Source organism: Azolla caroliniana, unplaced genomic scaffold (genome assembly GCF_043228905.1).
Source record: "Azolla caroliniana isolate FFs.n. ecotype wild unplaced genomic scaffold, voAzoCaro1.0.p SCAF_8, whole genome shotgun sequence".
In the NCBI taxonomy this organism is placed as follows: Eukaryota; Viridiplantae; Streptophyta; class Polypodiopsida; order Salviniales; family Salviniaceae; genus Azolla; species Azolla caroliniana.
The window spans coordinates 13,943,988-13,967,548 of NW_028230443.1; the positions used below are offsets into that span (position 1 = coordinate 13,943,988).

The following is a 23,561-nucleotide window of genomic DNA, read 5'->3' on the forward strand; positions in this document are numbered from 1 at the left end:
CGTAAATGCAATAGAATGTGTCCGAAGGACGTGGCCTCTTTCTTCCCCCGGCACGCATGTAATGTTTTTCCTTTGCATTTTACCTTCTTTCCCCTGGCACGCATGTAATGTTTTGCCTTCGCATTTTACCATCTTCCATCAGGGCAATATCCAAGTAATTGCTTTTATATCCCATGTGGAGTGCGTTAGAAGATGTTTCAGTCACAACTTGGCCAAAATGGAGGTCACGCTTGCATGCGACAATTTGATAGGCGGCGCCGCGAGCAACATGCCTGATCTACAAATGACGCGGCATGACATGCATGCAACAGAAAAGCCGGGCTCGAATCCGGACACACAAACAAATACACACACATGAACGCGATGCCATTGCACATAGAATATGTATGTTCCTCGAGCCGTAGGAATGTGTGAAGAAAGTAAGCGACGAGTTTTCGGGTCAGGGGTGCCGCGAGTGGGAAAGGAGAAAGGAAAAAGGAGTTACAGGTACCTCCTCTCTGGTGGGGTTGGTTTTGAAATGGCCCCAAAGAGGGGGGGGGGGGACTTTAAATGCCTCACGGGAACAGTTATGGACCGGCAAGTCCCATATGAGAGAGAGAGAGAGAGAGAGTAGATATTGATGGTGCATGGATATGGGCCCCACTCCTTCTTCTCTTTTCTCTTTCTCTAGCTCCACCTCTAGGAGTATGTATGTATGTAGTTAGTAGTAGTTACTAGTAAGTAAGTATGTAGTATAAGCACACAGGACAGGAAGATATCATAATCTGATCTGTTATGTTATGAAAAAAAGGCCTCCTTCCTCTCTTTTCTTCTTTCTTCTTTCTTCTTCTTCTTCTTCTTCTTCATCATCATTCCCCCCCTCCCCCCTCCCCCTCCTTCTTGAATAGCTGTTACATGGCTTTTACTTAGAAGAAACCAACCCCTTTAAACAGAAACAGAGAGAGAAAGAGAGATTAGGTCATGTTTATCTCATTAGCAGCACTAGTAGCATCAGAAGAGGAAGCAGAAGCAGAAACAGAAACAGAAACAGAAACAGAAGAAGAAGAAGAAGAAGAAGAAGAAGAAGAAGAAGAAGAAGAAGAAGAAGAAGCAGAAGAAGAAGAGGTATTATGAGTGCCTACTCTTTACAGCGTTGTGTCATTCACCCTCTCCATAGCAAGGTCGGCGTTTGTGCCCTGTGCCTGCGCGAGCGCTTGGTCGCCCTGGAAGCAGACCGCTCCCACTCCGTCTCTGCAGAAGACTCATCCCCCCCTCCAGCCTCCATTGATCCCCTCCTTCTCCCACCATTGCTGCCTCGCCATGGCTTCACCCATGACTCTACCTCTACCTCCACCTCCACCTCTTTCCTCCTTGCTGCTCATTCTGCCGCATCCACAGTCCTGGATGATAACCCTGCAGAATCAATGAAGGAGAAGGATACCAATGTAGTTCCGTTGGATCGCCCCCAACAACGTTTAGCAGATGAATGGATACCTGAGAATTGCACGATTCCACCACCGCCGTTGCCCACCTTCTTGCATCGATTAAAGGTCAAAACCCTCACTATCCCTCCCCCCTCCCCTGACAGACCTCCTGTGGCCACGGCCATGGCACCATCTCAGGACGCAACAACTGGGATTTCTCATCATAAATCTAACCCTAGCAGGTTCTCAAATTTCGTGACGCCAAGGAGGAGCAATGCATCAGAATTGGCAGATCATGTTAACAATGTTAGGCTTAATTTTAGCACCACGAAACAACCGCAGAAATCGCCGGCGATCCTTCAGCAGCAAGATGGGGTTTTAAGTCATGTAGATCTACAGGAGCAGCCTGCATTGGAATGCAGCTTATCGGATCAAGTGAACCATCGGATGGCCATGGCGGCAGCACTGTCTTCTTCGCCATTGCATCCGCGGTCGATTAACAACTCCAGTGCTACCTCTACGAACTGGATCGCATCTTTGTTCCACCGGGGTAGCAGGAAGAACAAGCAATCATCATCATCATCATCTTCTTCTTCTTCAAAGAAGAAGAACAGGAATCATCACAACATTTCAGGGTTGGAGGATCACATCCGGGCGGAGGAGTTCCATGGAAATGAAGTGCCGATAGTGCCATGCCGGATGTCGGTCGATGGATCCGGACTAAAACCTTCGTGCCCGGATCGTTACACGATGATTAAGCCGAAGCCACATTGGGCGGACAGCGAGACACAAGGATTGAGCTACAGTGTGAAACCGCACCACCACCACCAATCCAAGTGTGGCACTTGTACCTCTGCTGCCACGAATGCACCACCGGCTTCTCTAGGGGAGAGATTGAGCACAGCCCGATTAACATTTAAGCTGGAGCAGAGGAAACTTGTGGAGCCGAACCCCGACTCCACGTGGGCCCGATCCAATGGCCACGCGGATGTCGAGATCCGACGGCCCGCGGTGCTTTTCGAGCGCTCCCGTAGCTGCGGATCGAGCGCTTATAGCAACACCACTGACTTCCCGAATTGTCCGAGCTCGAAGAACGTGGCAAGGCCCAAGAGGTCATGTGGCCCAGCGCCCGCCCATGTCTCGATCCCGAAACATGCCATAACAGGGGTCGGTGTCCGAAATGGAAAGGATTCGCGGCTAAGCTTGGGTTCATATCTTAGTAGCCCTTTCCGGAAGTCGGCCGCAGCTGCGGCCAATCGGAAACAAGCAGCTGTCCATCATTTGTAAAATTTGTTCCTTCTTCTTTTTTCTATAGGCAATTTGAAAAGCAAGTAAAGAAAAACATTTGTTGATTCATGATGGGCCACACTCCCTCTTGGTTGTTGGTTGATGGAAACAAATTGTATCATTTTGTTACACTTAAGTTTTAGTTTCTCCAGGCCCAATTATGGGCCCTTTGGCCTTCCCTTCGCATTGAAGGTAAAAAAGAAAAGAAAAGAAAAGGAAATGTTCCGGTAAATAAACCGATGGAAGGATCGGGTTCTGCGGTTCTCGATGTCATTATGCAACTTTTACGTTTGTCCTTATCGTTCAATTCTTTCGTATTCCAAATTTTTCAACTTTACCAGACACTACAAAATGTAGTCTTTGTGTATATACTGTAGAGAGCATATACCTAAGCAAGCCCTAGGTATTCGTCTCGGGCATTGAAAACAAAACTCACCCATTTGTATTGGCTCTCACTTTTGAAATCCTCTAAAGCTTAATATGAAGCATTACGCAAACAACATCCAAAAGCTAAATGATCTTCAAATTGAATGATTGCCATTGTTTGTCTATGTATGTATGGTAGTTGTGAATTGTAATTTTTTTAATAAGTTCCTTCCTTGAAGATGTATGTTGCAACCTCTTAAGCTCAACATTGTGCCTTGGATGCAAATCAATGTGATGTGATGGAATGTGTTTTTTCTCGACTTCACTTGCACGTATTAATATTTATGCTTTTTTTAATCAATTGAGTGAGTGAAATTATAGGTATCACCTCATATGTAATGATTGGTTTGAGAAGGTCTTGGAGTTGGACTCATTATACATCAAATTTCATCTCTGTATCTATTATATGTAGTAGAGATTAGACACAAATAGGTGGAGTTGTTAATATCCACTAGAAAAAACTGATATACACTATGTGGAGCACCAAAATACACATTATAGGATGAGAGGAGAGCGACGGATCCTTTCTCTCTAGCCATTACTCAACTATGTAAAAGATGTTTCATATCTCAAAGTCATTTCACACCATCACATCCCACAAAACAGTAAATGTTACACACAAAAATAACCAATATCCACATACATAGAGAGAGAGAGAGAGAGAAGACACTTGTTCATGTGGTTATTTTATAGCCATTACTCTCTCTTGGTTACAACTAGCAATTGCATGGACAATCCAATAGGCACAATAGGACAATCCAATAGGCATCTCACTTTAGAACCCAATGTGTATCTTACGCTAGACACCTCAATCTAAATATAATTTCAAAGGGAAAATGGAACATGTGATTCATCGAAAATGTGACAAAGACCAATGCCACAAGGACAAAAAGTCAAGGATGGACCTTCAATGGTTGGTGGGAAATTGTGAGCAACGCAGCTCCTCATTTAGGACTCATGTCAAAATATAAATTATAGACATGCACATGTGTGCGCCCACACACACAAACACAAACATACTTTTTCTCTAAGCTTTCAAAGTAGCTAGTCTTCTCTAAGTACAAGTAATATTAATGAATGTAAGTCACTAGTGATAGGGGGTCCAATAGTCATTTGTCGGTACCATTCATTGCAAAGAAAGACTAAAACTAAACTACATATAGAAATGAAGAGACTCTATGTGTTATATATAACATTATAATAATAATATGTGCCCGCCATCACACAAGTTTATGGTCAAATAAGGTACCCCCATGATGTTTTGCCTTGTACAACAAGGAATAGAGAAGATGCTTTTTTGTTTTTTGAATAAAAAGCAAACCAAAAAACAAAACAAACACTCTCTTAATATATAGCCTTACTAGATATGATACGAAGATTCAAATTTCAGACCAAACAAAAATTTAAGAGAGAAATTTTCATCCATTCCAAGATTCCCACCACTTCTAGAGTGTGTATCTACACTCACTATACTATACTCATGCATAGGTTGGTGCGAACCTATACATGGGGAATTCAATCAACCCTATTTTCTCATTAGGGTCTATATTACACTCTTCCCCCCTTCCAACCTCAACATGAAGGAAGGAGTATTTCTTGTTACTAATTCAACTCATCTCTTTGCATGGTTTTGTTTCTTTGAGCTCACATTGCACTAAAAATTGTGCTAGATATGGGTTGTGGTCTATAGTATATACAATAATATATGCACTCAAATCTATATACACATCTACATACATGCATACACACACATATAAAAAGGACATGCCATCGGGTCTCCAATCAATGCCATTCAACTCTAGTTCCTCATGGTGTCATGATGTTAAGAAATTAATTTCCTAATAGTTGTTGAGGAGTTTCATAACTCTTGTTTGTACAAAAACAACAACATATATACAACTATCACTAATTTATTGAGGTAGAGCCTACATGTAGACAAGGAACTAGGGTGAATTGAGCATGTTTGATATATTGAGATGGAGTGAATATTTACAATCAAAGGAATCCAATTCAATTTTGATTTTGATTTTGATTAAGAAGCTACTTTCCCATCAGTTAGGAGAAAAATATTTTAACTAATAAACCCTAGGTTTAAGGCTCAAATACTTAAGCCCCAAGGATATTTCAGTTATTTGAGCTCTCGCGCTCAATCACATGTGTGTATAAAAACATATAAGCTCACACACGGTCATACAGAAACACATATTTGCCAACCTAAAAATAATAAAACACTAAACAGGTTGGAATACATGACTCATATGACTAGTCCTTGCTAGGCAATCTGATTTTACTTGGCCTAAATGCAACAACTATGCGATTCATGTGGTTGTCTATATAATGTTGCATGATTACAATTCTAGATAAGACATACTAGTACAAAACTAGGAGTGGATTGGCTTTAGATAAGCTTGTTTTGTGACCTTCTTTATTTAGAGCATTGATTTGTTTATGTCTAGAGTGATAACACCTTCAAAAAGTTCATTTTTGTTACCTCATGGTAGGATTAACCCCAAACAATGTGTTGGACAAATCTGTGAGCAGTGAGACCTCCACTAGACAAGGTTGAGGGGAGTTTTCACTCTGTGCTTAGGCTTGCACACTAATTAAGAATCTTGGGTTTTTACATCACTCTAAGATTCCCTACAACAAGTATGTAGGTACCTCATGGTAGAATTAACCCCAAACAATGCGTTGGACAAATATGTGCAGTGAGACCTCCACTAGACAAGGTTGAGGGGAGTTTTCACTCTGTGCTTAGGCTTGCACACTAATTAAGAGTCTTGGGTTTTCACATCACTTTAAGATTTCCCGACAACATGTATGTAGGTACCGCCAACAAAATGAATGATGGTTGGCTTAAACTTTTTGCTTTTTAGTTAATGTGTGTTGATATTTTCACAAACTCATTTTATGTAAGATTTTGGAAATAAAAACATTACTTTTATTTAATTGTTCCTCATTTAAAAGTTTTTAAGATAGGAAAGTAAGTTGTTACAACAATTAAAATCTGAATTTCAATGGTCTCTAACTATCACAAATAGAGAATAGCTTTAAGATGACACCTAAATACTTACATTTAAAAGAGTGCTTGAGGGTTTGTAACTTTGTAGTTCCCATGAATTGTCCCAAAGCCAACAAATATGTTCATAGGAATCAAAGTGCTATAAAGAAAAGATAATAACACCCTTTGAATAAAGTGAATCAATGGATTCAATGCAAAAAGGAGACAAATTCAGTAATGGATGGGCAATTAAGTTGTTGCAACAACTAGTATTTGAAATTAAACCAGCTATAATTATTGTACCCACATCCATATGAAACTAATTCTAGTACAGAGTGACTTTGGAATAGAACATTAGATGTTTTGGACCGTATGCATCTCTTTCATATCATTATATTTATTCTATGTTAATGTTTAATAATTATAAAAAGTCTTGATAAACTCTCAATCTATAACGATGTGCAAAGGAGAGAAATCCATGATGGTCATGTGTTCTAAGTAAGCACAAGAACAAAATGCCCAAAAGCAAATATATAGCAGAAATTGAGAGAGATGACTACACTAGATAAAAAAAGATACACCTATAGAAAAGTAGAGTCCTTTATATAGCTTCTTTCCAAATTAGGGTAGAGTGTCTTGGCCTTTGTCCAAATAAGTGTACAAATCTCAAGTTTGTGGGGCATGTGATAGGTTTGCCCTAATGGCCATCCTTGTATCCTTCAAAGAAACAAGTAGGACCTCCCTTCTAGTTTAAGGTTGAGAATAGTTTTGTTCTCATTTCACAATAATGCTTCTAGGTTTACACATACATTGTGCATAGTATGTTTTTCCTTACTAGAGGCTTGTAGGTTTTCCCCTCAAACGAATTTTATCTTGTCCACTCCAATTAAAAAGTGTAGTTTTAGAAGCATTTTTGCATTTTTTTATGGTATTCTTGTTGTCATAAATTTGTCTAGGGCAATGCCTATAATAAATACATTACGAGATACTTAAAAAAGATTTTTTTACAATCTACATTCTGAACTTGCAAACCCTTGTGTCTAATTTCGTACAAGTCAATTCGTTAAATGAATCTTTGTGAGATGCCAATCCTCCAAGGAGATTTTACAACAACGCATGTTTTGGATGAATGTGGATGATTAAAAGTATGGAAAAAGAATTCACTCACTAGTGTGAAAGAAATATATGATATGTGAATGCATACTATTTAGAATTAAAAATGCTGCATGCAAATGTGTGCACAAGAGCTAATTATTGGTTACAACTTACAATATTATTTGAACAAGTAGTACATTTAATTAGGTAAGGCGCATAGTCCAAATTTAAGACATCCACATGTGGATTGTGTTATGCTTCCGTATTTCATTGGATGTATTTTTTATTTCTTTAGCAGATGACTCACATTAGCCTAAACATTTGAAATTGCATCGAATAAAATCAACGCCGAATATGCATAGGTTGGAAATCTTGCAGCTTGACAACATGAACTCCTCGTTTGTAAAGGGTGCAATATTCCCTCCCTATTTTGTCTGTATAAAAGGACTTTTCAGCATTCATTTAATGCTTGAAAAGGCATCTCCCAAGCACAAACTAAAAATTGAATATGCACATCATTACATGGATATTCAATAGATACTCTTATACAAGCAAAAACTAAGGAAAAATGGGAACCTCTTGCCTTTCAGGATGAAAAATAATTGCACCGCCTTGTGCCATTGGACTTTGGAGATGCATAGAAAGGAGTGTTGGGAAATAGGAAATATGTGAAGAGTAATCACATCTTAAAGCACAATATGAAAGCATTGCCTTACTATCATATAAGAGACTTTTATAGGTAAAGTTCCGGTAAAGGATGATGTTTAACATTAAGGTTATGGGTTCATGTCTAAAGAAATGGATTTGATGTTACTTTGAGATCATGCACACAAAAACATTGGTGTTGAGATATTTGCATAAAAAAATGAGTGAGATCATGCAGAGCAAACATATTGGCGAGATGCAAATACATTGACATCGAAGTTTTTCCCACAAAACAAGTGAAAACACATTGAGATTGACATTTTTCCCATAGTGAAAATGATAGTTGTATCTATTAACAAGACTGGTATAAAAACTCACACTACATATAGAGATATTCTAAGGCTATCCTATTCTCAAGCCTTCCACACTCATACTTATATACAATAGGGGCTTTGTTAGTGCTTGCATGTATCTTGCCACGTGTCGCACATGTAACATTTCAGCCACTTTCCTTTGCATGCAACAGATAGGTATTCTATTTTGGGTATGAAGATGGTTGATTCTATCCATTAACCCTTCTAGACATTTGTAGCACATCGAGCAAGCTTTCCAAAGAACATTTATTTATTGAAATTCAATATTCCCTTGAAATATTATGGCCAAAACATTGAATGCCTATTGTAAAGGCACTCTTTGACTATGTCACATCAATTCACCTTGATTCTTAAAAACTACCTTCGACTAAAGCATCCATCATCATGCCTAAAGCGTCATAACCAGCTTGTATCCATATTTTGTTATGTTTTAGCCACTTTGATGAGCACAAGTATTTACAACACGACACTTTAGCCCCCTCCAAGCAAAGCTTTTTCTAGCTAAACACTAGTAAACTACCAATATCCTCTATATATACCTTATCCTTGTCTTGAGCAGCAAATACCTAAAAATATTTCACAAATATGTACAAGTAAAAGTTTCATTCTTTGTATCTTACGAAGCCATTGTCATTGAGGAGCTCATTATACGTAAATCATATGGCTTTAATCTCACTCCATTGATCCTTTCTCTCATTAATGATCCGTCCATACTCTTTAGTTCATATATGCCATTGGTAAACCTCTTGTGGATTACATAAGGTCCATCACATCTATGCTTTAACTTTCTTTGAAAAGTTTTATCCAAGGTACTATTATATACTAAGACCAACATACCCTCCATCAAGTTTTTTTCCCTTGCTAGCGCTTGACTTCTTTTATCCCGTCGTTCACACAAGTCTTCATAGAAACGTATTGCCTCATCTCTTTTCGAAAATAAATCATACCTAGCTTCTTGTTGTATATCCATTTGAAACTCATCGTGCACTCCTAAACACTCGATCATTTGAATAGAAGGAAATAACACATTTGTAGGCATCATTGCATCCTCCCCATATACTAAGTGGAAGGGAGTAAAACCTGTGGAAAGCTTCTGTGTCATCCTTTGTTAAACTCTTTATCCCAACTCCGTGGATACAAGTCCACAAGCTTGAACAATAGTTTATGTGTAGTCCCATCAAAGGCCTCCAATAATCCATTACATTGTGGGTGATATGGAGTAGCTCTTCTATGTGCAATCTCCAAATGAGTTACCAAACCTTTAACAAAATCTCCTCTAAATTCAAGAACATTATCTGCAACTAACTCCAAAAGCACACCAAATCGACATACTACTTGTCCAAAATCAAACCTTGCCATTTCTTTGCTTGTTGCATTACGCGTAGCCCGTGCTTCTAGCCATTGTGAAACATATTCTACTGTTGACATAATGTATGCCACTACTAGAATTAGGTAATGGCCCAATGATATCTAAACCCCACTTAGAGAATATCTTATAGCGAACAATCATTCTTGGAGGTTCAGGCATTAACCTTCTTTGTTGATATAATTGACATTCGTGATATGATCTACACCAATGTACCACATCCCTACACATGCTTGGCCATGTTACTAGAGTTTGCATGATCTTCCTTTTAGTGTACTCAACTCCAAAATGGCCTCCACATCCTTCCTCATGACACATAGACAAACATTCTTGAATCTCATCATGCCATAGTACACATTTAAGCACCCCATCTACATCTTCCAAATAAGGACCATAATGTATTATCACATACCTTTGTGCACGACGTGTTACTGCAAGCCACCTATGATATGGGAGCTCTTTTCTAGCCCCTCCTATCTTTAAAACATATTCCTCCTCTTCTAGGCTCTCTCGACCTTTGTATGATGGCATATTTATAGCATGTAGTCCCACTTCTTGTGCTACTATCTTGCTTGCTAGCTCATGAGCCCTTGCATTCTTATCTCTTGGGATATGCCAAAATTGACACTCCACGTATTGGCATTGCAATTGCATCACTTGTTGGAGAAGGGGATGAAGACTATCCTTTTGCACGTCCCACACCTCTTGCACTTGGCTTATGATCAACAATGAATCTCCCTTCACCATCAAACTTCTAATCCCTTTTTCCAAGCATACTTGTAAGACATGAATTAAGCTAAGTTATTCAGCCTCATTGTGGCTATTCGTTTCAATGCGATCACTTCCACTCCATAACTCATGGCATTCTCTATTCACGAAAGCATATCCAATTCTTGAAATCTTTGTTTTTTGCTTAAAAGCACCATCAAAATATAATACCCCTTTAGTTTTTTCCAATATTACTTCAGCTTCATTGCTTGGTTCAACATGAGCATCTTTCACATTTTTTGTTGGCACGAGTTCCTTATAGGTAAGCAAATCCACCATCTTAGACCTCGTAGTTTCTTCCTTAATAAAACTTACTTCAAACTCTTGTATAATCATTATCCACCGTTTCATACGTGGTCTATCTCTTAGAAAACTTAACATATGAGGGAGCAAAGCACATGAAATCAAAACTATTGTGATTCTTCCTAGCAAATACGACTTCCATTTTTGGAGGGAAAACACCAATGCCCATACAAATTTTTCTTCTTGTGTCCAAGCCTGTTCTACCATTGACATCTTCCTACTAATATAATATATTGGATGCATATATGATTGCTTAATACCTTTTTGCATTAATACTGCACCCACTGCTTCAACACCCACACTCAAACTAACATAGAACGGTTGATCCCAATTAGGTGGCATTAGGATGGGTAGAGTACACGATCTATCTTTTACTTCTTTAAAGGCATTTTGCTCCACTTTTCCCCACACAAATGGAGTTCTCATTGAGGCTCTTTGTAGTGGTTGAATATACTCTACCAACATTTGAAATGAACGTGAAAGATATCATACCTTTTGTACAAAGCTTAACAATTGCTTTGTAGACGTTGGAGCATCCATCAATCGTAGAGATTCTACTTTACTTGGATCAAGACCAATCCCATTAGCACTAACTTCATGCCCAAGTAGAATAAATTTACTATGTGCAATTTTGCACTTATTAGGATTCAATTGTCCTCCATCCCCATCTATTTTAGCAAAAATTTGATCAAGCTTTTCTACGTGACTCTTTCTACCACTATATATTCCTATGTCATCCATAAATGTCCTTGCAAATTTTCCAAAGAAAGGACTTAACAACCTATCCATCCATCCTTGAAAAGTTGCATAAGCATTAACTAACCCAAAGGCATCCTAGTACATAACAAAATACACCCCATGGAGTGATGAAACTAGTTAACTTTTGATCTTTAGGTGCAATCTCTATTTTAAAATATCCACAAAAGCCATCACACATTGAATACCTTTCATGTCCCGCCACTTCATCCAATATCTCATCTTCGAAAGGCATTGGGTAATGATGTTGCTTGATTGCTGCATTTAAAGGTCTGAAATCCACACATACTCTCCAGTTGCCATTCTTCTTAGGTACCATGACCACTGGAGATACCCAATTAACATCATCTACACGTCGAATAAATCCAACACCAACAACTTGCTTACCTCTTCCTCCAAAATCTCACTCCTTGTATTGCCCAACCTTCGTAGTTTTTGAGGAACTGGCATTGCATTACTATGCAACTTTATCTCATGTAACACAGAATGTGTTCCCCTCATCTGAGTATACTCCGTTGCAAACAACTTAGGGTACTTGTCAAACAACATGGAATATTTTTTTTCTCCTTTTCAGTAAAATCAAGGGATAACATTACCATGAGTTCCTCCTTGGGCACATTGGGCTGACTTTTGGTGGGTTCTAATCCAATACCACATAAGTTGAATCCTATGTGTAATTCCTCATACTCATCCTCAACCTCATCCTCTTCACTTGAAGAAACGGATTCCTCATCTGAAAGTTCTTCAACATCATCTTGCTCTTCTTCTTCTAGTCTACCATCTGGGAAATAAAGTAATTGTCCTATCTTCATATCACACTTCACTCTCTGACCATGAGGCTTATCGGTGAACAATTCTAATTCCCCACGATGCCAATCTTGTCTCACTCTCATACCCATCAACCATGGTCTTCCTAGTATAAGTGGATACACTCTTGGTCATGCGGGCATGACATGCAAATCCACCAATACTTGCTGCCCTAACACATACAACTCTATTTGCTCTACTACTCCCACACATCGCACTTCTGCATTATTTTCCATATTCATGTTATATGCATGTTTTCTATAAATCTTTAATTACAATAATCTTCTTGTCGTATCCTTCGTTATGACACATACTTGTACACCACCATCTACATATGTTGGGGCCACCACTTGCCCTTGACACCAAACTTCTAGTACTGGCAACAAATCTTTTTCATGATTGCAACATATTCGAGGGATGTCTAGGGTATCTGCTCTACCTATAGTAGTTAGTTGCCCTTCTACCCTTCTTAGAAATACTCACCACCTTCCTCCATTCTCTATGTAGCTTAGGAACTAGTTCTAATGCTTGGGCAAAGGTCATATCCACTTTCCTTTCTTTCAAATAATTCAACAATGAATATGATTCTTGATTTAAACCTAATGGATATTCCTTGATAGCTATCCTCCTCTTTGATTTTTGAGATTTCTTTTCTTGCTTATCCCTATGCTTACTAGGTTCTCCCTCTTGTGATATTGCTCCATCTTTCTCCTTGTTATGTGACCTAGTTAGCATTATTGAGCCTCCCTCGTGCTCCTCTATACGAGCTCTCATTCCCACTAAAACGTCATATGAATCCCCATCTAACATGACCTTCCCACATGTCGTATTTAATGCATCCTTTACATTATAATTCTTCTTAAACTCAATCAAATTAATACTATGAGAATTTACTTGATTTTGTGACCTTTGCTCTTCTACTCGTCTTAGAATTGGGGCAATACCTCTTCCTTCGCGTTTAGGATGTGGGCAATTTGGTGAAATATGCCCTCGTTCAAAACAATTATAACACTGCTGTAAAAACAAATAGCGTGCGGAAGCAATAAAAAACAAAAAACAGAGAACAAGTTTAATGGAGAGCTTAACGGTACGCAGGAGAGACAGAGAGAGAGAACAAGAATCTCTATTCAAAAATTATATCAACGCTCTATACATCGTATGTGTTCAGCAAACACTTTTATACAGGTCCATACGGACTGATAGAAGTACGATGTACTTCAATGCTCACTCGAGCGTCTGACACTAACTACGAGAGTAATAACTCCCTAGTAGTCTAGCTGCTACTAGGCTTCCGGTTACTGATGGATCTGGCTAACCGGCTCCCCAGCTCACTGGCTCTTTTGCTGACCGGGTGCTCACCGGCTCACCGATCCGTCTCGCTCACCGGCTCAGGCTTATCCAGCCGATCCGGCTCCAATTGAGCTTGCCGCTCAACAATTGCTCATTGGGATTTTGCCTCCCAATATCTTTCTTTTGTTGAGAAACTTGCATAGATCTTGTAAGTTCAGCTTGGTTGATACACAACTTACTTACTTCATCAACCATCTTTGCCACTTGTTGTGCAAGATCCATGGCCCCAGTTGTAGAAGACTCTGGTCGTGAAGACACATCAGGACTTTTCTCATGCACCTTGTGACCATATGGTGTCGCACCTTCAATAGCTTCATCATCTTATCTCATGTCCCTCCCAAGCTTACTCATCCTCTTTCTCCATTTACTCATTGCCACCTCTTTTGCCCTTTCAAAAGATTTAGGTTCCTTATCATCTAACTTCTCTTTAATATCCTCATGCAAGGCCACAATAAATTGGTCATGTTTCATAAAATCGGGTGAAACTTGATCATTTCCTATTTACTCTCCAATTTCCTATATAAATATTCAAACATCCTAATAAAATCCCTAATGTCCTCTTCAAACTGTTGCCTTACCCTTCTAATATCCTTCCAAATAGCTTCTGGAGTCTCTGTTTTTGGAAATTGGGTTAACAATGCTTGTTGCAAACGTGCCCAATCATTCTTCACCTCTATTGGCACTGACCTTACATACCAATCTAAAGCCGGCCCATCCAATAAGAGGTTTACCATTATCACTACATCACCATCACTCTTCCTAGGTTGCAGAGCCCAAATCTTCAACTAATGCATGAATGGCACCACATCACTATTCGTCCCGGTGAAAAGGTCACCAAAGAGATCCGCTATTATTTTGAAACACCCAATTGCCAAAATATGCAATAAATATAAAACCACCAATCCCAATATTAAAATACTTGGCTTTGATTATGAAAAAACAAGAAGTTCTCTATTGTTATCAAGATTATCCTCAGTGGGGGCACCAAAACATGTTGTGCAAGAATTTGCCTCTCAAAACTCTTAGAGCACAATACATCTCGAAACACACAAGGTACATCATCATAGGGCACCATAACATCATCTTTCCGATTTTTCTCATTGGTTTCAACCCATACAAGCTTTTCTTCAGTCGACACACCATGTTCTCTTTCCCTTTCTCCTCAAAACCTTTGGGCTGCTGCATGTAAATCTCTTCATCCAGCTCCCTGTGCAAGAATGTTGTCTTGATATCCAACTGTTCGATCTCCAGATCCATACTAGTTGCTATGCTTAGAACAATTCTAATCGATGTCATCTTCACGACTGGAGCGAATATTTCATCGAAGTCGACACCCTTTTTCTGTTGGAACCCCTTCACCACAATGCGGGGTTTATACCTAGGCGCGTGTCGACTTCTCCAGTCTTCACCTTGTAAACCCATTTGTTCCCGAGTGCTCTCTTACCTTTCGACTGTTCTACTAGGTCGTAGGTATAATTCTCATGCAAAGAATCCATCTCATCTTGCATCGCACTCAGCCATTTCTCTCTGTGTTTCTCGGCGATGGTTTCATCATAGCACTCTGGCTCAACTTCATTAGTCACGAGGATGTATTGACTGGCATATGTTGTCGGTGCTCTCCTTTCTCTAAGTGGGTATCTCCTTCTACTCATTGTCGGCTTCAGTTCGGATGTTTCTGCCGACTCTACTCTTGTTTCTATCGAGTCTACTCTTGGCTCACGTTCATGTATGTCGATCAGCTTCTCAAGGTTGGACAACTCCAACTCATATTCCTCGATCGATCTTAATAGCTCTACTGACTTAGACTCATAGTCGGTCGGTCTCTCCAAGCCAACTGACTCGGATTCGGCTGTGCTGACTGGCTGTCTCCAAACAACTGACTGTGTCGGTTCAATTGGCCTCAAGTCGATAGTAGTGGAGGTTGACTTGTTAGTCGATTCCCACTTTTGTTGCTTCCAGTCCACTATGGTCTTGTCTTCCAAGAAGACTACGTCCCAACTCCTCACTACCATCTTGTCGACTAGGTCCCATAGCCTATAGCCAAACTCATCTTCCAAGTATCCCATGAATATGCATGGTTTCGACTTACTGTCAAGCTTTGACCTCTGATCCTTAGCTACATGCATGTACACTAGGAATCCGAACACCCTCAGGTGCCGGTAGGAGACATCCTTTGCCATCCACAGTGCACACCCTTTGTGGGACATCACCTTTCAACGATACTGAGGGGGACCTGTTGATCAGATAAACAACCATGTACATTGCCTCAGCCCAATATATTTTCAGCAGTTTAGCATGTGACAACATGCTCCTTACTCTCTCCATGATTGTCCGGTTTATCCTCTCTGCAAGCCCATTCAACTCAGGGGTCTTCGGTACTGTGTATTCGATTCAAATACCTTGGGCTTTGCAGTATTCCTCAAACAAAACTTTATATTCGCCACCATTGATAGCTCGAATAGCCTTCAACGTCCGGCCTGACTCCCGTTGAACTCTTGCCTGGAACTCCTTGAAAAATGATAGTACTTGATCTTTTGACTATAGTACGAAAGCCCAAAACTTCCGACTGTAGTCTTCGATGAAAGTCACAAAGTATTGTCTGCCTCGATGTGATGGAGCATCTACATAACACACATCCGTGTGTACCAATTCCAGTGCAACTTCTCTTCCTCTTGGTGGCCGTGTGTGGAATGCTGCTCTGTTTTGTTTTCCGACTAATCATTCGACGCACTTCTCCAGCTGCATTCCCTTTACTTCTCGTACAAGCTTCTGGTCGCCAACAGATGCAGTGCCTTCTCACTCATGTGGCCTATCCTCTTATGCCATATCTGTCCTGCCGAGTCGGCTGCCCCATTCACTTCCGACTTGCTCAGTCGGGCTTGCATCATATACAATGTGCCTTCCTTCTATGCTCGGGCCACTATAAGATTTCCTCGGCAGAACTTCAACTTGCCATTCCAAAAACTACCATTGTAGTCTTCATTGTCCAATCTTCTAGTCAATATCAGATTCAATCTAATATTGGAGGTGTGTCAACCATCCTTCAGAGTCAGTCGACACCCTATCGACGTCGTCAGGCAGACACTTCCGATTCCTACTATTTTGCACTCCCCACTGTCACCCATCTTTACATAACCATGATCACCGGCTATGTAAGTCAAGAAATTCTCTCTCGACGGAGTTATGTGGAAGGATGCATTGGATTCGATCACCCAGGTGCATTCTTCGCTTGCAAGATGTGCACTCGTCTGTTCACAAATGAACAAAAGTTCTTCATTGCTCGTAGTAATGGTTGAAGTGTACTTTTCTTCAAGAATCTTCATGGGTTCGACATTATTACTGATACTCTTTTCCCTTTCAAGGTGTCGGCAATCCTTCAGGAAAGGTCCAGGCTTTCAACAATAAAAGCACATGAGCTTTCATCTGGACTTTGACATGGATTGAGACTTTTCTCTCCTTGGTGCACTTCTTTTCCGGTTCCTTCCTTTGCCAATTTTTTGAGTCAAATTTGACTCCAACTGGACTAGGACACCCTTGTCCTTCCTTATCGTTTCCTCATTCAGGATGCTTGTCTTCACCGCTTATAAAGACAAGTTCTCTTCTTGACAGGAGGTGCTTAGAGTAACCACCAGGTTCTCCCAAGTAGGATGGCTTGCATAACATCATCAAGGGGAAACTTGTGCAAGACAGATATCCGCAGAAACGTATGTCAAGACTTGTCGGTTATGCTCAACAAACAACACAGAGGAAAGGCAAGAAGATATAGACAAATGATAGATACACACAAATTAATGGAAGCTCTCTTTATTTCTGTTCTCTCTCTCTCAGAGACTCGATGTACAGGATGATCAAGTTATCTCTCGTTTACAATGTTAGGTTATTGCTTATATACTAAGCCCTAACTATATGGAAGAGTTCACACTAGGATACAAAGCGGAAGGAGTCAGCCTTTTAAACCAACAAACTCCCCCATAAAAGGACTACTCTTTCCTACATGTAGATGTGTTTGGGATTGTCTCCCCCTTAAACCTGGATTACAACACTAATCTAGATTTATCTTACAAGTCGGTCGGCATAGGTGAGGTCCGTGATGAGCCTAGCATGGCTCATTATCATGATTGATTTGGTCAACTCTTACCTTCTGCTCCTCGTTCGGCTTTCTTCTGCTCGATCGATTCTCGTAGTCCCATCTTTGTCCTTAGTGCTCCAAAGCATTGATCTGGAAGTGGCTTTGTCAAGCAATCGGTGATATTCATCTCGGCGTTGATCTTCTGGACTTTGAGCCTATTCTCAGTTATAAGCTCCCAGATGTAATGATACCGTACCTCAATGTGCTTCATCTTTGCGTGATAGACGGGATTGTTAATAAGGTGAATTGCGCTCTGCGAGTTGCAATAGATGGTCGGCCTTGGTCGTTCGATTTTGCTTGTAGATGAGAAGTTGGTAGACAGTCGGTGCAGCCAAATCGCTTCCTTCGCTACCTCAGATGCTGCTATGTACTCGACCTCTGTGGTTGACAGAGCGGTGCACTCTTGAAGCTTTGACCACCATGATATCGCACTGCCACCATAGGTGAAAATATAGTTTGATGCTGACTTCCGATTGTTCATTTTCAGGTAAAGTCGGAGTCAGTGTAGCCTTCTACTTCGGCTGAGGTTGTCAAACCAAAAGTCAGCTGTGTATCTTTGGTCCCTCTCAGATACCTGAAGATGTGCTTGACGGCCTCCCAATACTTCCGTCCTCGGTTTGACATGTACCGACTGACCACTCCTATGGCATAGGCTAGGTCGGGTCGGGTCGCCACCATTGCATGCATGATACTTTCTACGGCCGATGCATAGGGCATCTTTCCATTAAGCTCTCTCTCCTTGTCTGTTGAAGGAAAGTCTCTATCCGATAGTTGGATCGACGTCAGAAGCGGTGTTGGAGTTGGCTTTGCATTTTGCATGTTGAAGCGCCTCAACACCTTTCGGATATAGTCAGACTGGGAGGGTCGGAGAGTCTTGGTCGTCTGATTTCGCTTGATCCTTATGCCCATTATGTGACGGGCTTATCTGAGTTCCTTCATCGCGAACTTGTCGTGAAGGCTCCACTTCAACTTTTCGATCTCGGCTTGATTGCTTCTTGCAATCAGCATGTCGTCGACATATAGGATTAGATCAATCCTACATGCATCAGCCAGTTGCCGAATATACATACATGGGTCGGAGTCGGATCGGCGGTATCCAAGCTGCTTGATGTAGGAATCGAATTTCTAGTACCACATCCTCGACGCCTATTTCAATCCATAGAGACTTTTCTTTAGTCGACATACAAGGCGACTTCTCTCCACCAACGTTGTGAAGCCTGCCGGTTGAGATGTATTCTTCTAGATCTCCGTGTAGGAATGTCGTCTTTACATCCAACTGTTGCACAACTCCTATTAAGAGTCGGAGGGTGGTCATCTTGACTAATAGTGAGAATATCTCATCGTAGTCGACCCCATGTTCTTGTTTGAACCCTTTCTTGACAAGTCGGGCTTTGTACTTGGGTTTCTCTAAGTCAGATACATATTTGTATTGGAAAACCCATTTGCAAGGTAGCGGCTTTCTTCTAGCTAGTAGTTCGATTGGCTCCCATGTCTGATTCTTGTGAATCGAGTCCATTTAGGATTTCATGGCTTGGAGCCATGTTTCGGCGTCCATTGTGGCCATAGCTTCTTCATGAGTGCTTGGTTCGCTTGCATCGTTGTAGTTGACATAGTCGAGGCTTGGTTGAAGAAACTTTGTTGGCCTTTGAGGTTGTCCAGATCTCCTATGTGCCGAAACAAGTGGTTCGGATTCTTCGATTGGCTCTGTTGGTCGATTAGTATGTGTTGAACCATTTGTGTTAGGAATCTTCTTAGGTGACCCGCCCCCATGTCGGGATTTTGGTGGTTTCACGTTGTCCTCCCCTATGGACTTTGTCGACTCGGTTCTGTTTCCTACTCGCATCTTTTTGACTTTGCCTTGTTCGACTCTTGTCGAATTGGCTCTGTCTTTGATGGCTTTGTCTTCAAGTTCGACCATTGGACCAATTGCCGATTCGGAGTTGGCAGATATATTGTTGGCTTGTTCGAGTTCGACTGTTTGTCAAATCTCTGATTCGGCTGGGTGGGATGGTGGTCCTTCTACGACATCTCTGTCAACTTCAAAGGATACCTTTTTACCAACTATTTTATGTTGGTTCCATTGAGAGAAGATAGAGTCTTCATTGAAGACTATATCACTGCTCCAGATTAGTTTCCAGTTCTCAGGGTCCCATAGTCGGTAGCCAAAATCCCCATCGGTTCCATAACCGAGAAATATGCATTTCGCTACATGGAGTGTCAACTTGGTCCTTTTCTCCATGGGGATGAACGCGTAGGCTTTGCATCCAAATACACGGAGAATATTGTAGGTCGGTCGTTTGCTTGACCATAGTGCCTATGGCACTTCGAGCTTGGTTGCCTTCGACGATGATAGATTTACCAAGTATACTGCTATTTGCAATGCTTCAACCTAGAACTCCAGCTTCAGTCCAACTTGTTGGAGCATTGTCGTCACCCTCTCCTGGATCATTTGGTGTCAGGAACGGTCTTTTGATGACGGATCCCTTTGTTGGACAAGTATTTCTTGAAGGCTCTGGAGGTATATTCACCTCCGTTGTTGGATCGAAGTGTTTTCACTTTGTGTCCCAACTGGTTCTCCACTTTAGATGTCCACCAAGTGAAGACCTCGAGTGCTTCATCTTTGGACCTGATCGATGTTAGGAAATAGGTCCCTCTGGATGGGATGACCCGGTGAGAACCGGACGACGAGTCCTCGGCAATGGAAGACCCGGTGAGAACCGGATGACGAGTACTCGGCTACGGAAGACCCGATGAGAACCGGATGACGAGTACCCAACAAGAGCTGGATGATGAAGACCTGGTGAGAACCGGATGAGGAGTACCGGGCAAGCGCCGGATGATGCAGGCCCGGTGAGGAGTGCTCACCGGATGGAGTGACATATTCGTAAATATGTTTTCTGAGAGTCCATCGGGGCTATATTTGTAAATAGCTGAAAATTCATATTAGTATAAATATGACTTAGGGCAAACTTAGAGAGTAGTTGTCATTCTTGTTGGCGCTAGATCAAAGAGCGCGTAACAGTGTACATAGAGAGAGAGAGAGAGAGAGAGAGGTCGTTGCCTCTGTTGTAACTGCTGCCTGTGGCGAAGATCGTGAGCACTCGGTCGTTGCCTCCGTGAGCTCACTGTTGTAATCATTGTGATATAGTGATAGTTTGGAGTCTGTGAACTCCCGTGGTTTTTCCCTCTCAGGGTTTTCCACGTTAAACATCCTGTGTACTCTTCTCTCCTTTGTGTCGTGCGTTCATTATCCATTTTTCTGTGTTTGATTATAGACTCGGTTGTGGCTGAGCGTTGTGTTGGGAGACAGGTCCCTCCAGATGGGAAGGGAGAAACCGGATGAGAAGTACCCGGCTACGGAGAGCCGGATGGTGCAGACCTAGTGAGAACCAGATGAGGAATACTCGGCTACGGAGAGCCGGATGGTGCAGACCTGGTGAGAACCGGATGAGGAGTACCCGGCTACGGAGAGCCGGATGGTGTAGACCCAGTGAGAACCGGATGAGGAGTACCCGGCTACGGAGAGCCGGATGGTGCAGACCCGGTGAGAACCGGATGAGGAGTACTCGGCTACAGAGAGCCGGATGGTGCATACCCGGTGAGAACCGGATGAGGAGTACCCGGCTACGGAGAGCTGGATGGTGCAGACCTGGTGAGAACCGGATGAGGAGTACCCGACTACGGAGAGCCGGATGGTGAAGACTCGGTGAGGAGTGCTCACCGGATGAAGAGACATATTCGTAAATATGTTTCTGAGAGTCCATCGAGGCTATATTTGTAAATAGCCGAAAAGTCATATTAGTATAAATATGACTTAGGGCAAGCTTTTGTTATTAGTTGTCATCATTCTTGTTGGTGCAAGGAGAGAGAGAGAGAGAGCGCATAATAGTGTACAGAGAGAGTGAGAGAGAGGAAGAGGTCGTGGCCTCAGTTGTAACCGCCGCCTGTGGCGAAGATCGTGAGCACGAGGTCGTTGCCTCTGTGAACTCACTGTTGTACATTTTAACATAGTGATAGTTTGCAGCCTGTGGGCTGCCGTGGTTTTTCCCTTAGTTTGGGTTTTCCATGCAAACATCCTGTGTACTCTCCTCTTCTTCGTGTCGTGCATTCTTTCACCGTTTTTTTGTGTATGATTCTAAGCTCGGTTGTGGCCGAGCGTTGCGCATAGGGGACGTAGAGTTCCCGTCAAGTGGTATCAGAGCGAAACGACACAGAAAATGGACGAATCGTTGGGCGGCATGTTCAAGCTCACCGGCTCCAACTATTCAGTGTGGAAGTCGAAGATGAGGGATATGCTCGTGGTTAAAGACCTTTGGTTGCCGGTTCAGTTTGGGGACAAGAGACCAGACAAAATCGATGCCACGATATGGGAGGTGATGCACATGAAGACAACGGCGTACATACGGTGCTTCATCGACATGAGCCTATACAACAACTTCAATGAAGAGAGCAAGGCTCATGAGCTCTGGGAGAAGATCAACATTATGTTTCAGAACAAAAATGCTGTTAATCAGGTTTCGGTATTCCGGAAGCTAGTAAGACTCTGGTACCAAGATGGCTCCAGCATGGTGGAGCACATGAATGCCTTCCAGGGGCTGATCCACCAGGCAACTTCATTGGAAGTACCTCTCGCCAATGAGGTACTAGCGCTACTCCTGCTCGGTTCCCTCCCGGATAGCTAGGAGACGTTGGTTGTCACTTTGGGTAACGCCGGGCCGGAAGGAAATCGGTTATTCCTAACAAGATTAAAGTCGAGCTTGCTAGATGAGGAGGCGCGTCGGAAAGATAAAGATACGAGCTCCGATTCCAAAGCGCTCCTTACCGAATTGGAACGCGGAAGACATAGAAACCGTAGTCCCCAGAACTGGGAGAAGTCGGGGACACGGTCAAAGTCAAGGGGGAGGCCTACTTGCTTCTATTGCGGCAAGCCGAGACACTTCCAGAAGAACTGTCGGCATTTCCGAAAAGATAAGGAGACCGACGGTACCGATTCGAAGCGGACCCCGGACTAGAACGGTATAGACCGGAGGGGGCTGGACCGGAAGGGAACAACGGCAATCGCGGCAAGTGAAGAAGAGTTGATGCTCATCACCGAGGAGAGTGAGGTAAACCTTGCCGGCGACGAGATGACCTTGGTGGTCGACTCTGGAGCGTCGTTCCACCTTACCCCGGACTGGAAATGCTTCTCATCCTACTCAGCTGGTGATCACAGCATATGTGGCTGTCAACACCAACCGGATGCAAGTTGTTGTTGAAGGATGTTCGACACGTTCTGGAGGTTCGACTGAACCTGATATCAGCCGGTCGGCTAGATGATGAAGGCTACACGGGTAGCATCCGGAACGGTGTCATGAACTTCAGCAAAAGGAGCCTGATTGTGGCTCGGGCCCGGAAGGTCAACACTCTGTACCTGATGAATGCCCGGTTATGTCCGGAGGAAGTGAACGTGGCATCCGACACTACCGGTGAGCTGTGGCACAAGAGGCTGTGTCACATGAGTGAGAAGGGGATGAAGAGGCTTGCAGAAGACAACCTCATTCCAGTGAAGAACGTGCACTTGGAGAAGTGCACTGATTGTCTAGCCGGTAAGTAAAACCGGACCTCCTTCTGACCAAGGCCACCGATGAGACGTAATGCACCACTGGAGTTGGTGCATACTAATGTGTGTCAAGTGGACACGAAGTCACATGCAGGATCGCAGTACTTCGTGACGTTCATAGATGACCAAAGCCGAAAGCTGTGGGCCACACCATTGAAGACGAAGGATCAGGTGCTATCCATCTTCAAAGAGCTCCACGCGAGAGTGGAAAGAGAAACCGGCCGGAAGCTGAAGGCGGTTCGAGCAGATAGC

General features: G+C 42.3%; 1 protein-coding gene across 1 annotated transcript; it reads right to left on the minus strand.

The window, feature by feature from the left end:
• Positions 1 to 8,847: 8,847 nt before the first annotated feature.
• LOC147861047 (uncharacterized) lies at positions 8,848 to 9,333 on the minus strand. The gene has a single exon (XM_087323338.1). It carries the CDS (start codon positions 9,331 to 9,333, stop codon positions 8,848 to 8,850), a length of 486 nt encoding a protein of 161 aa, XP_087179464.1.
• Positions 9,334 to 23,561: the final 14,228 nt, after the last annotated feature.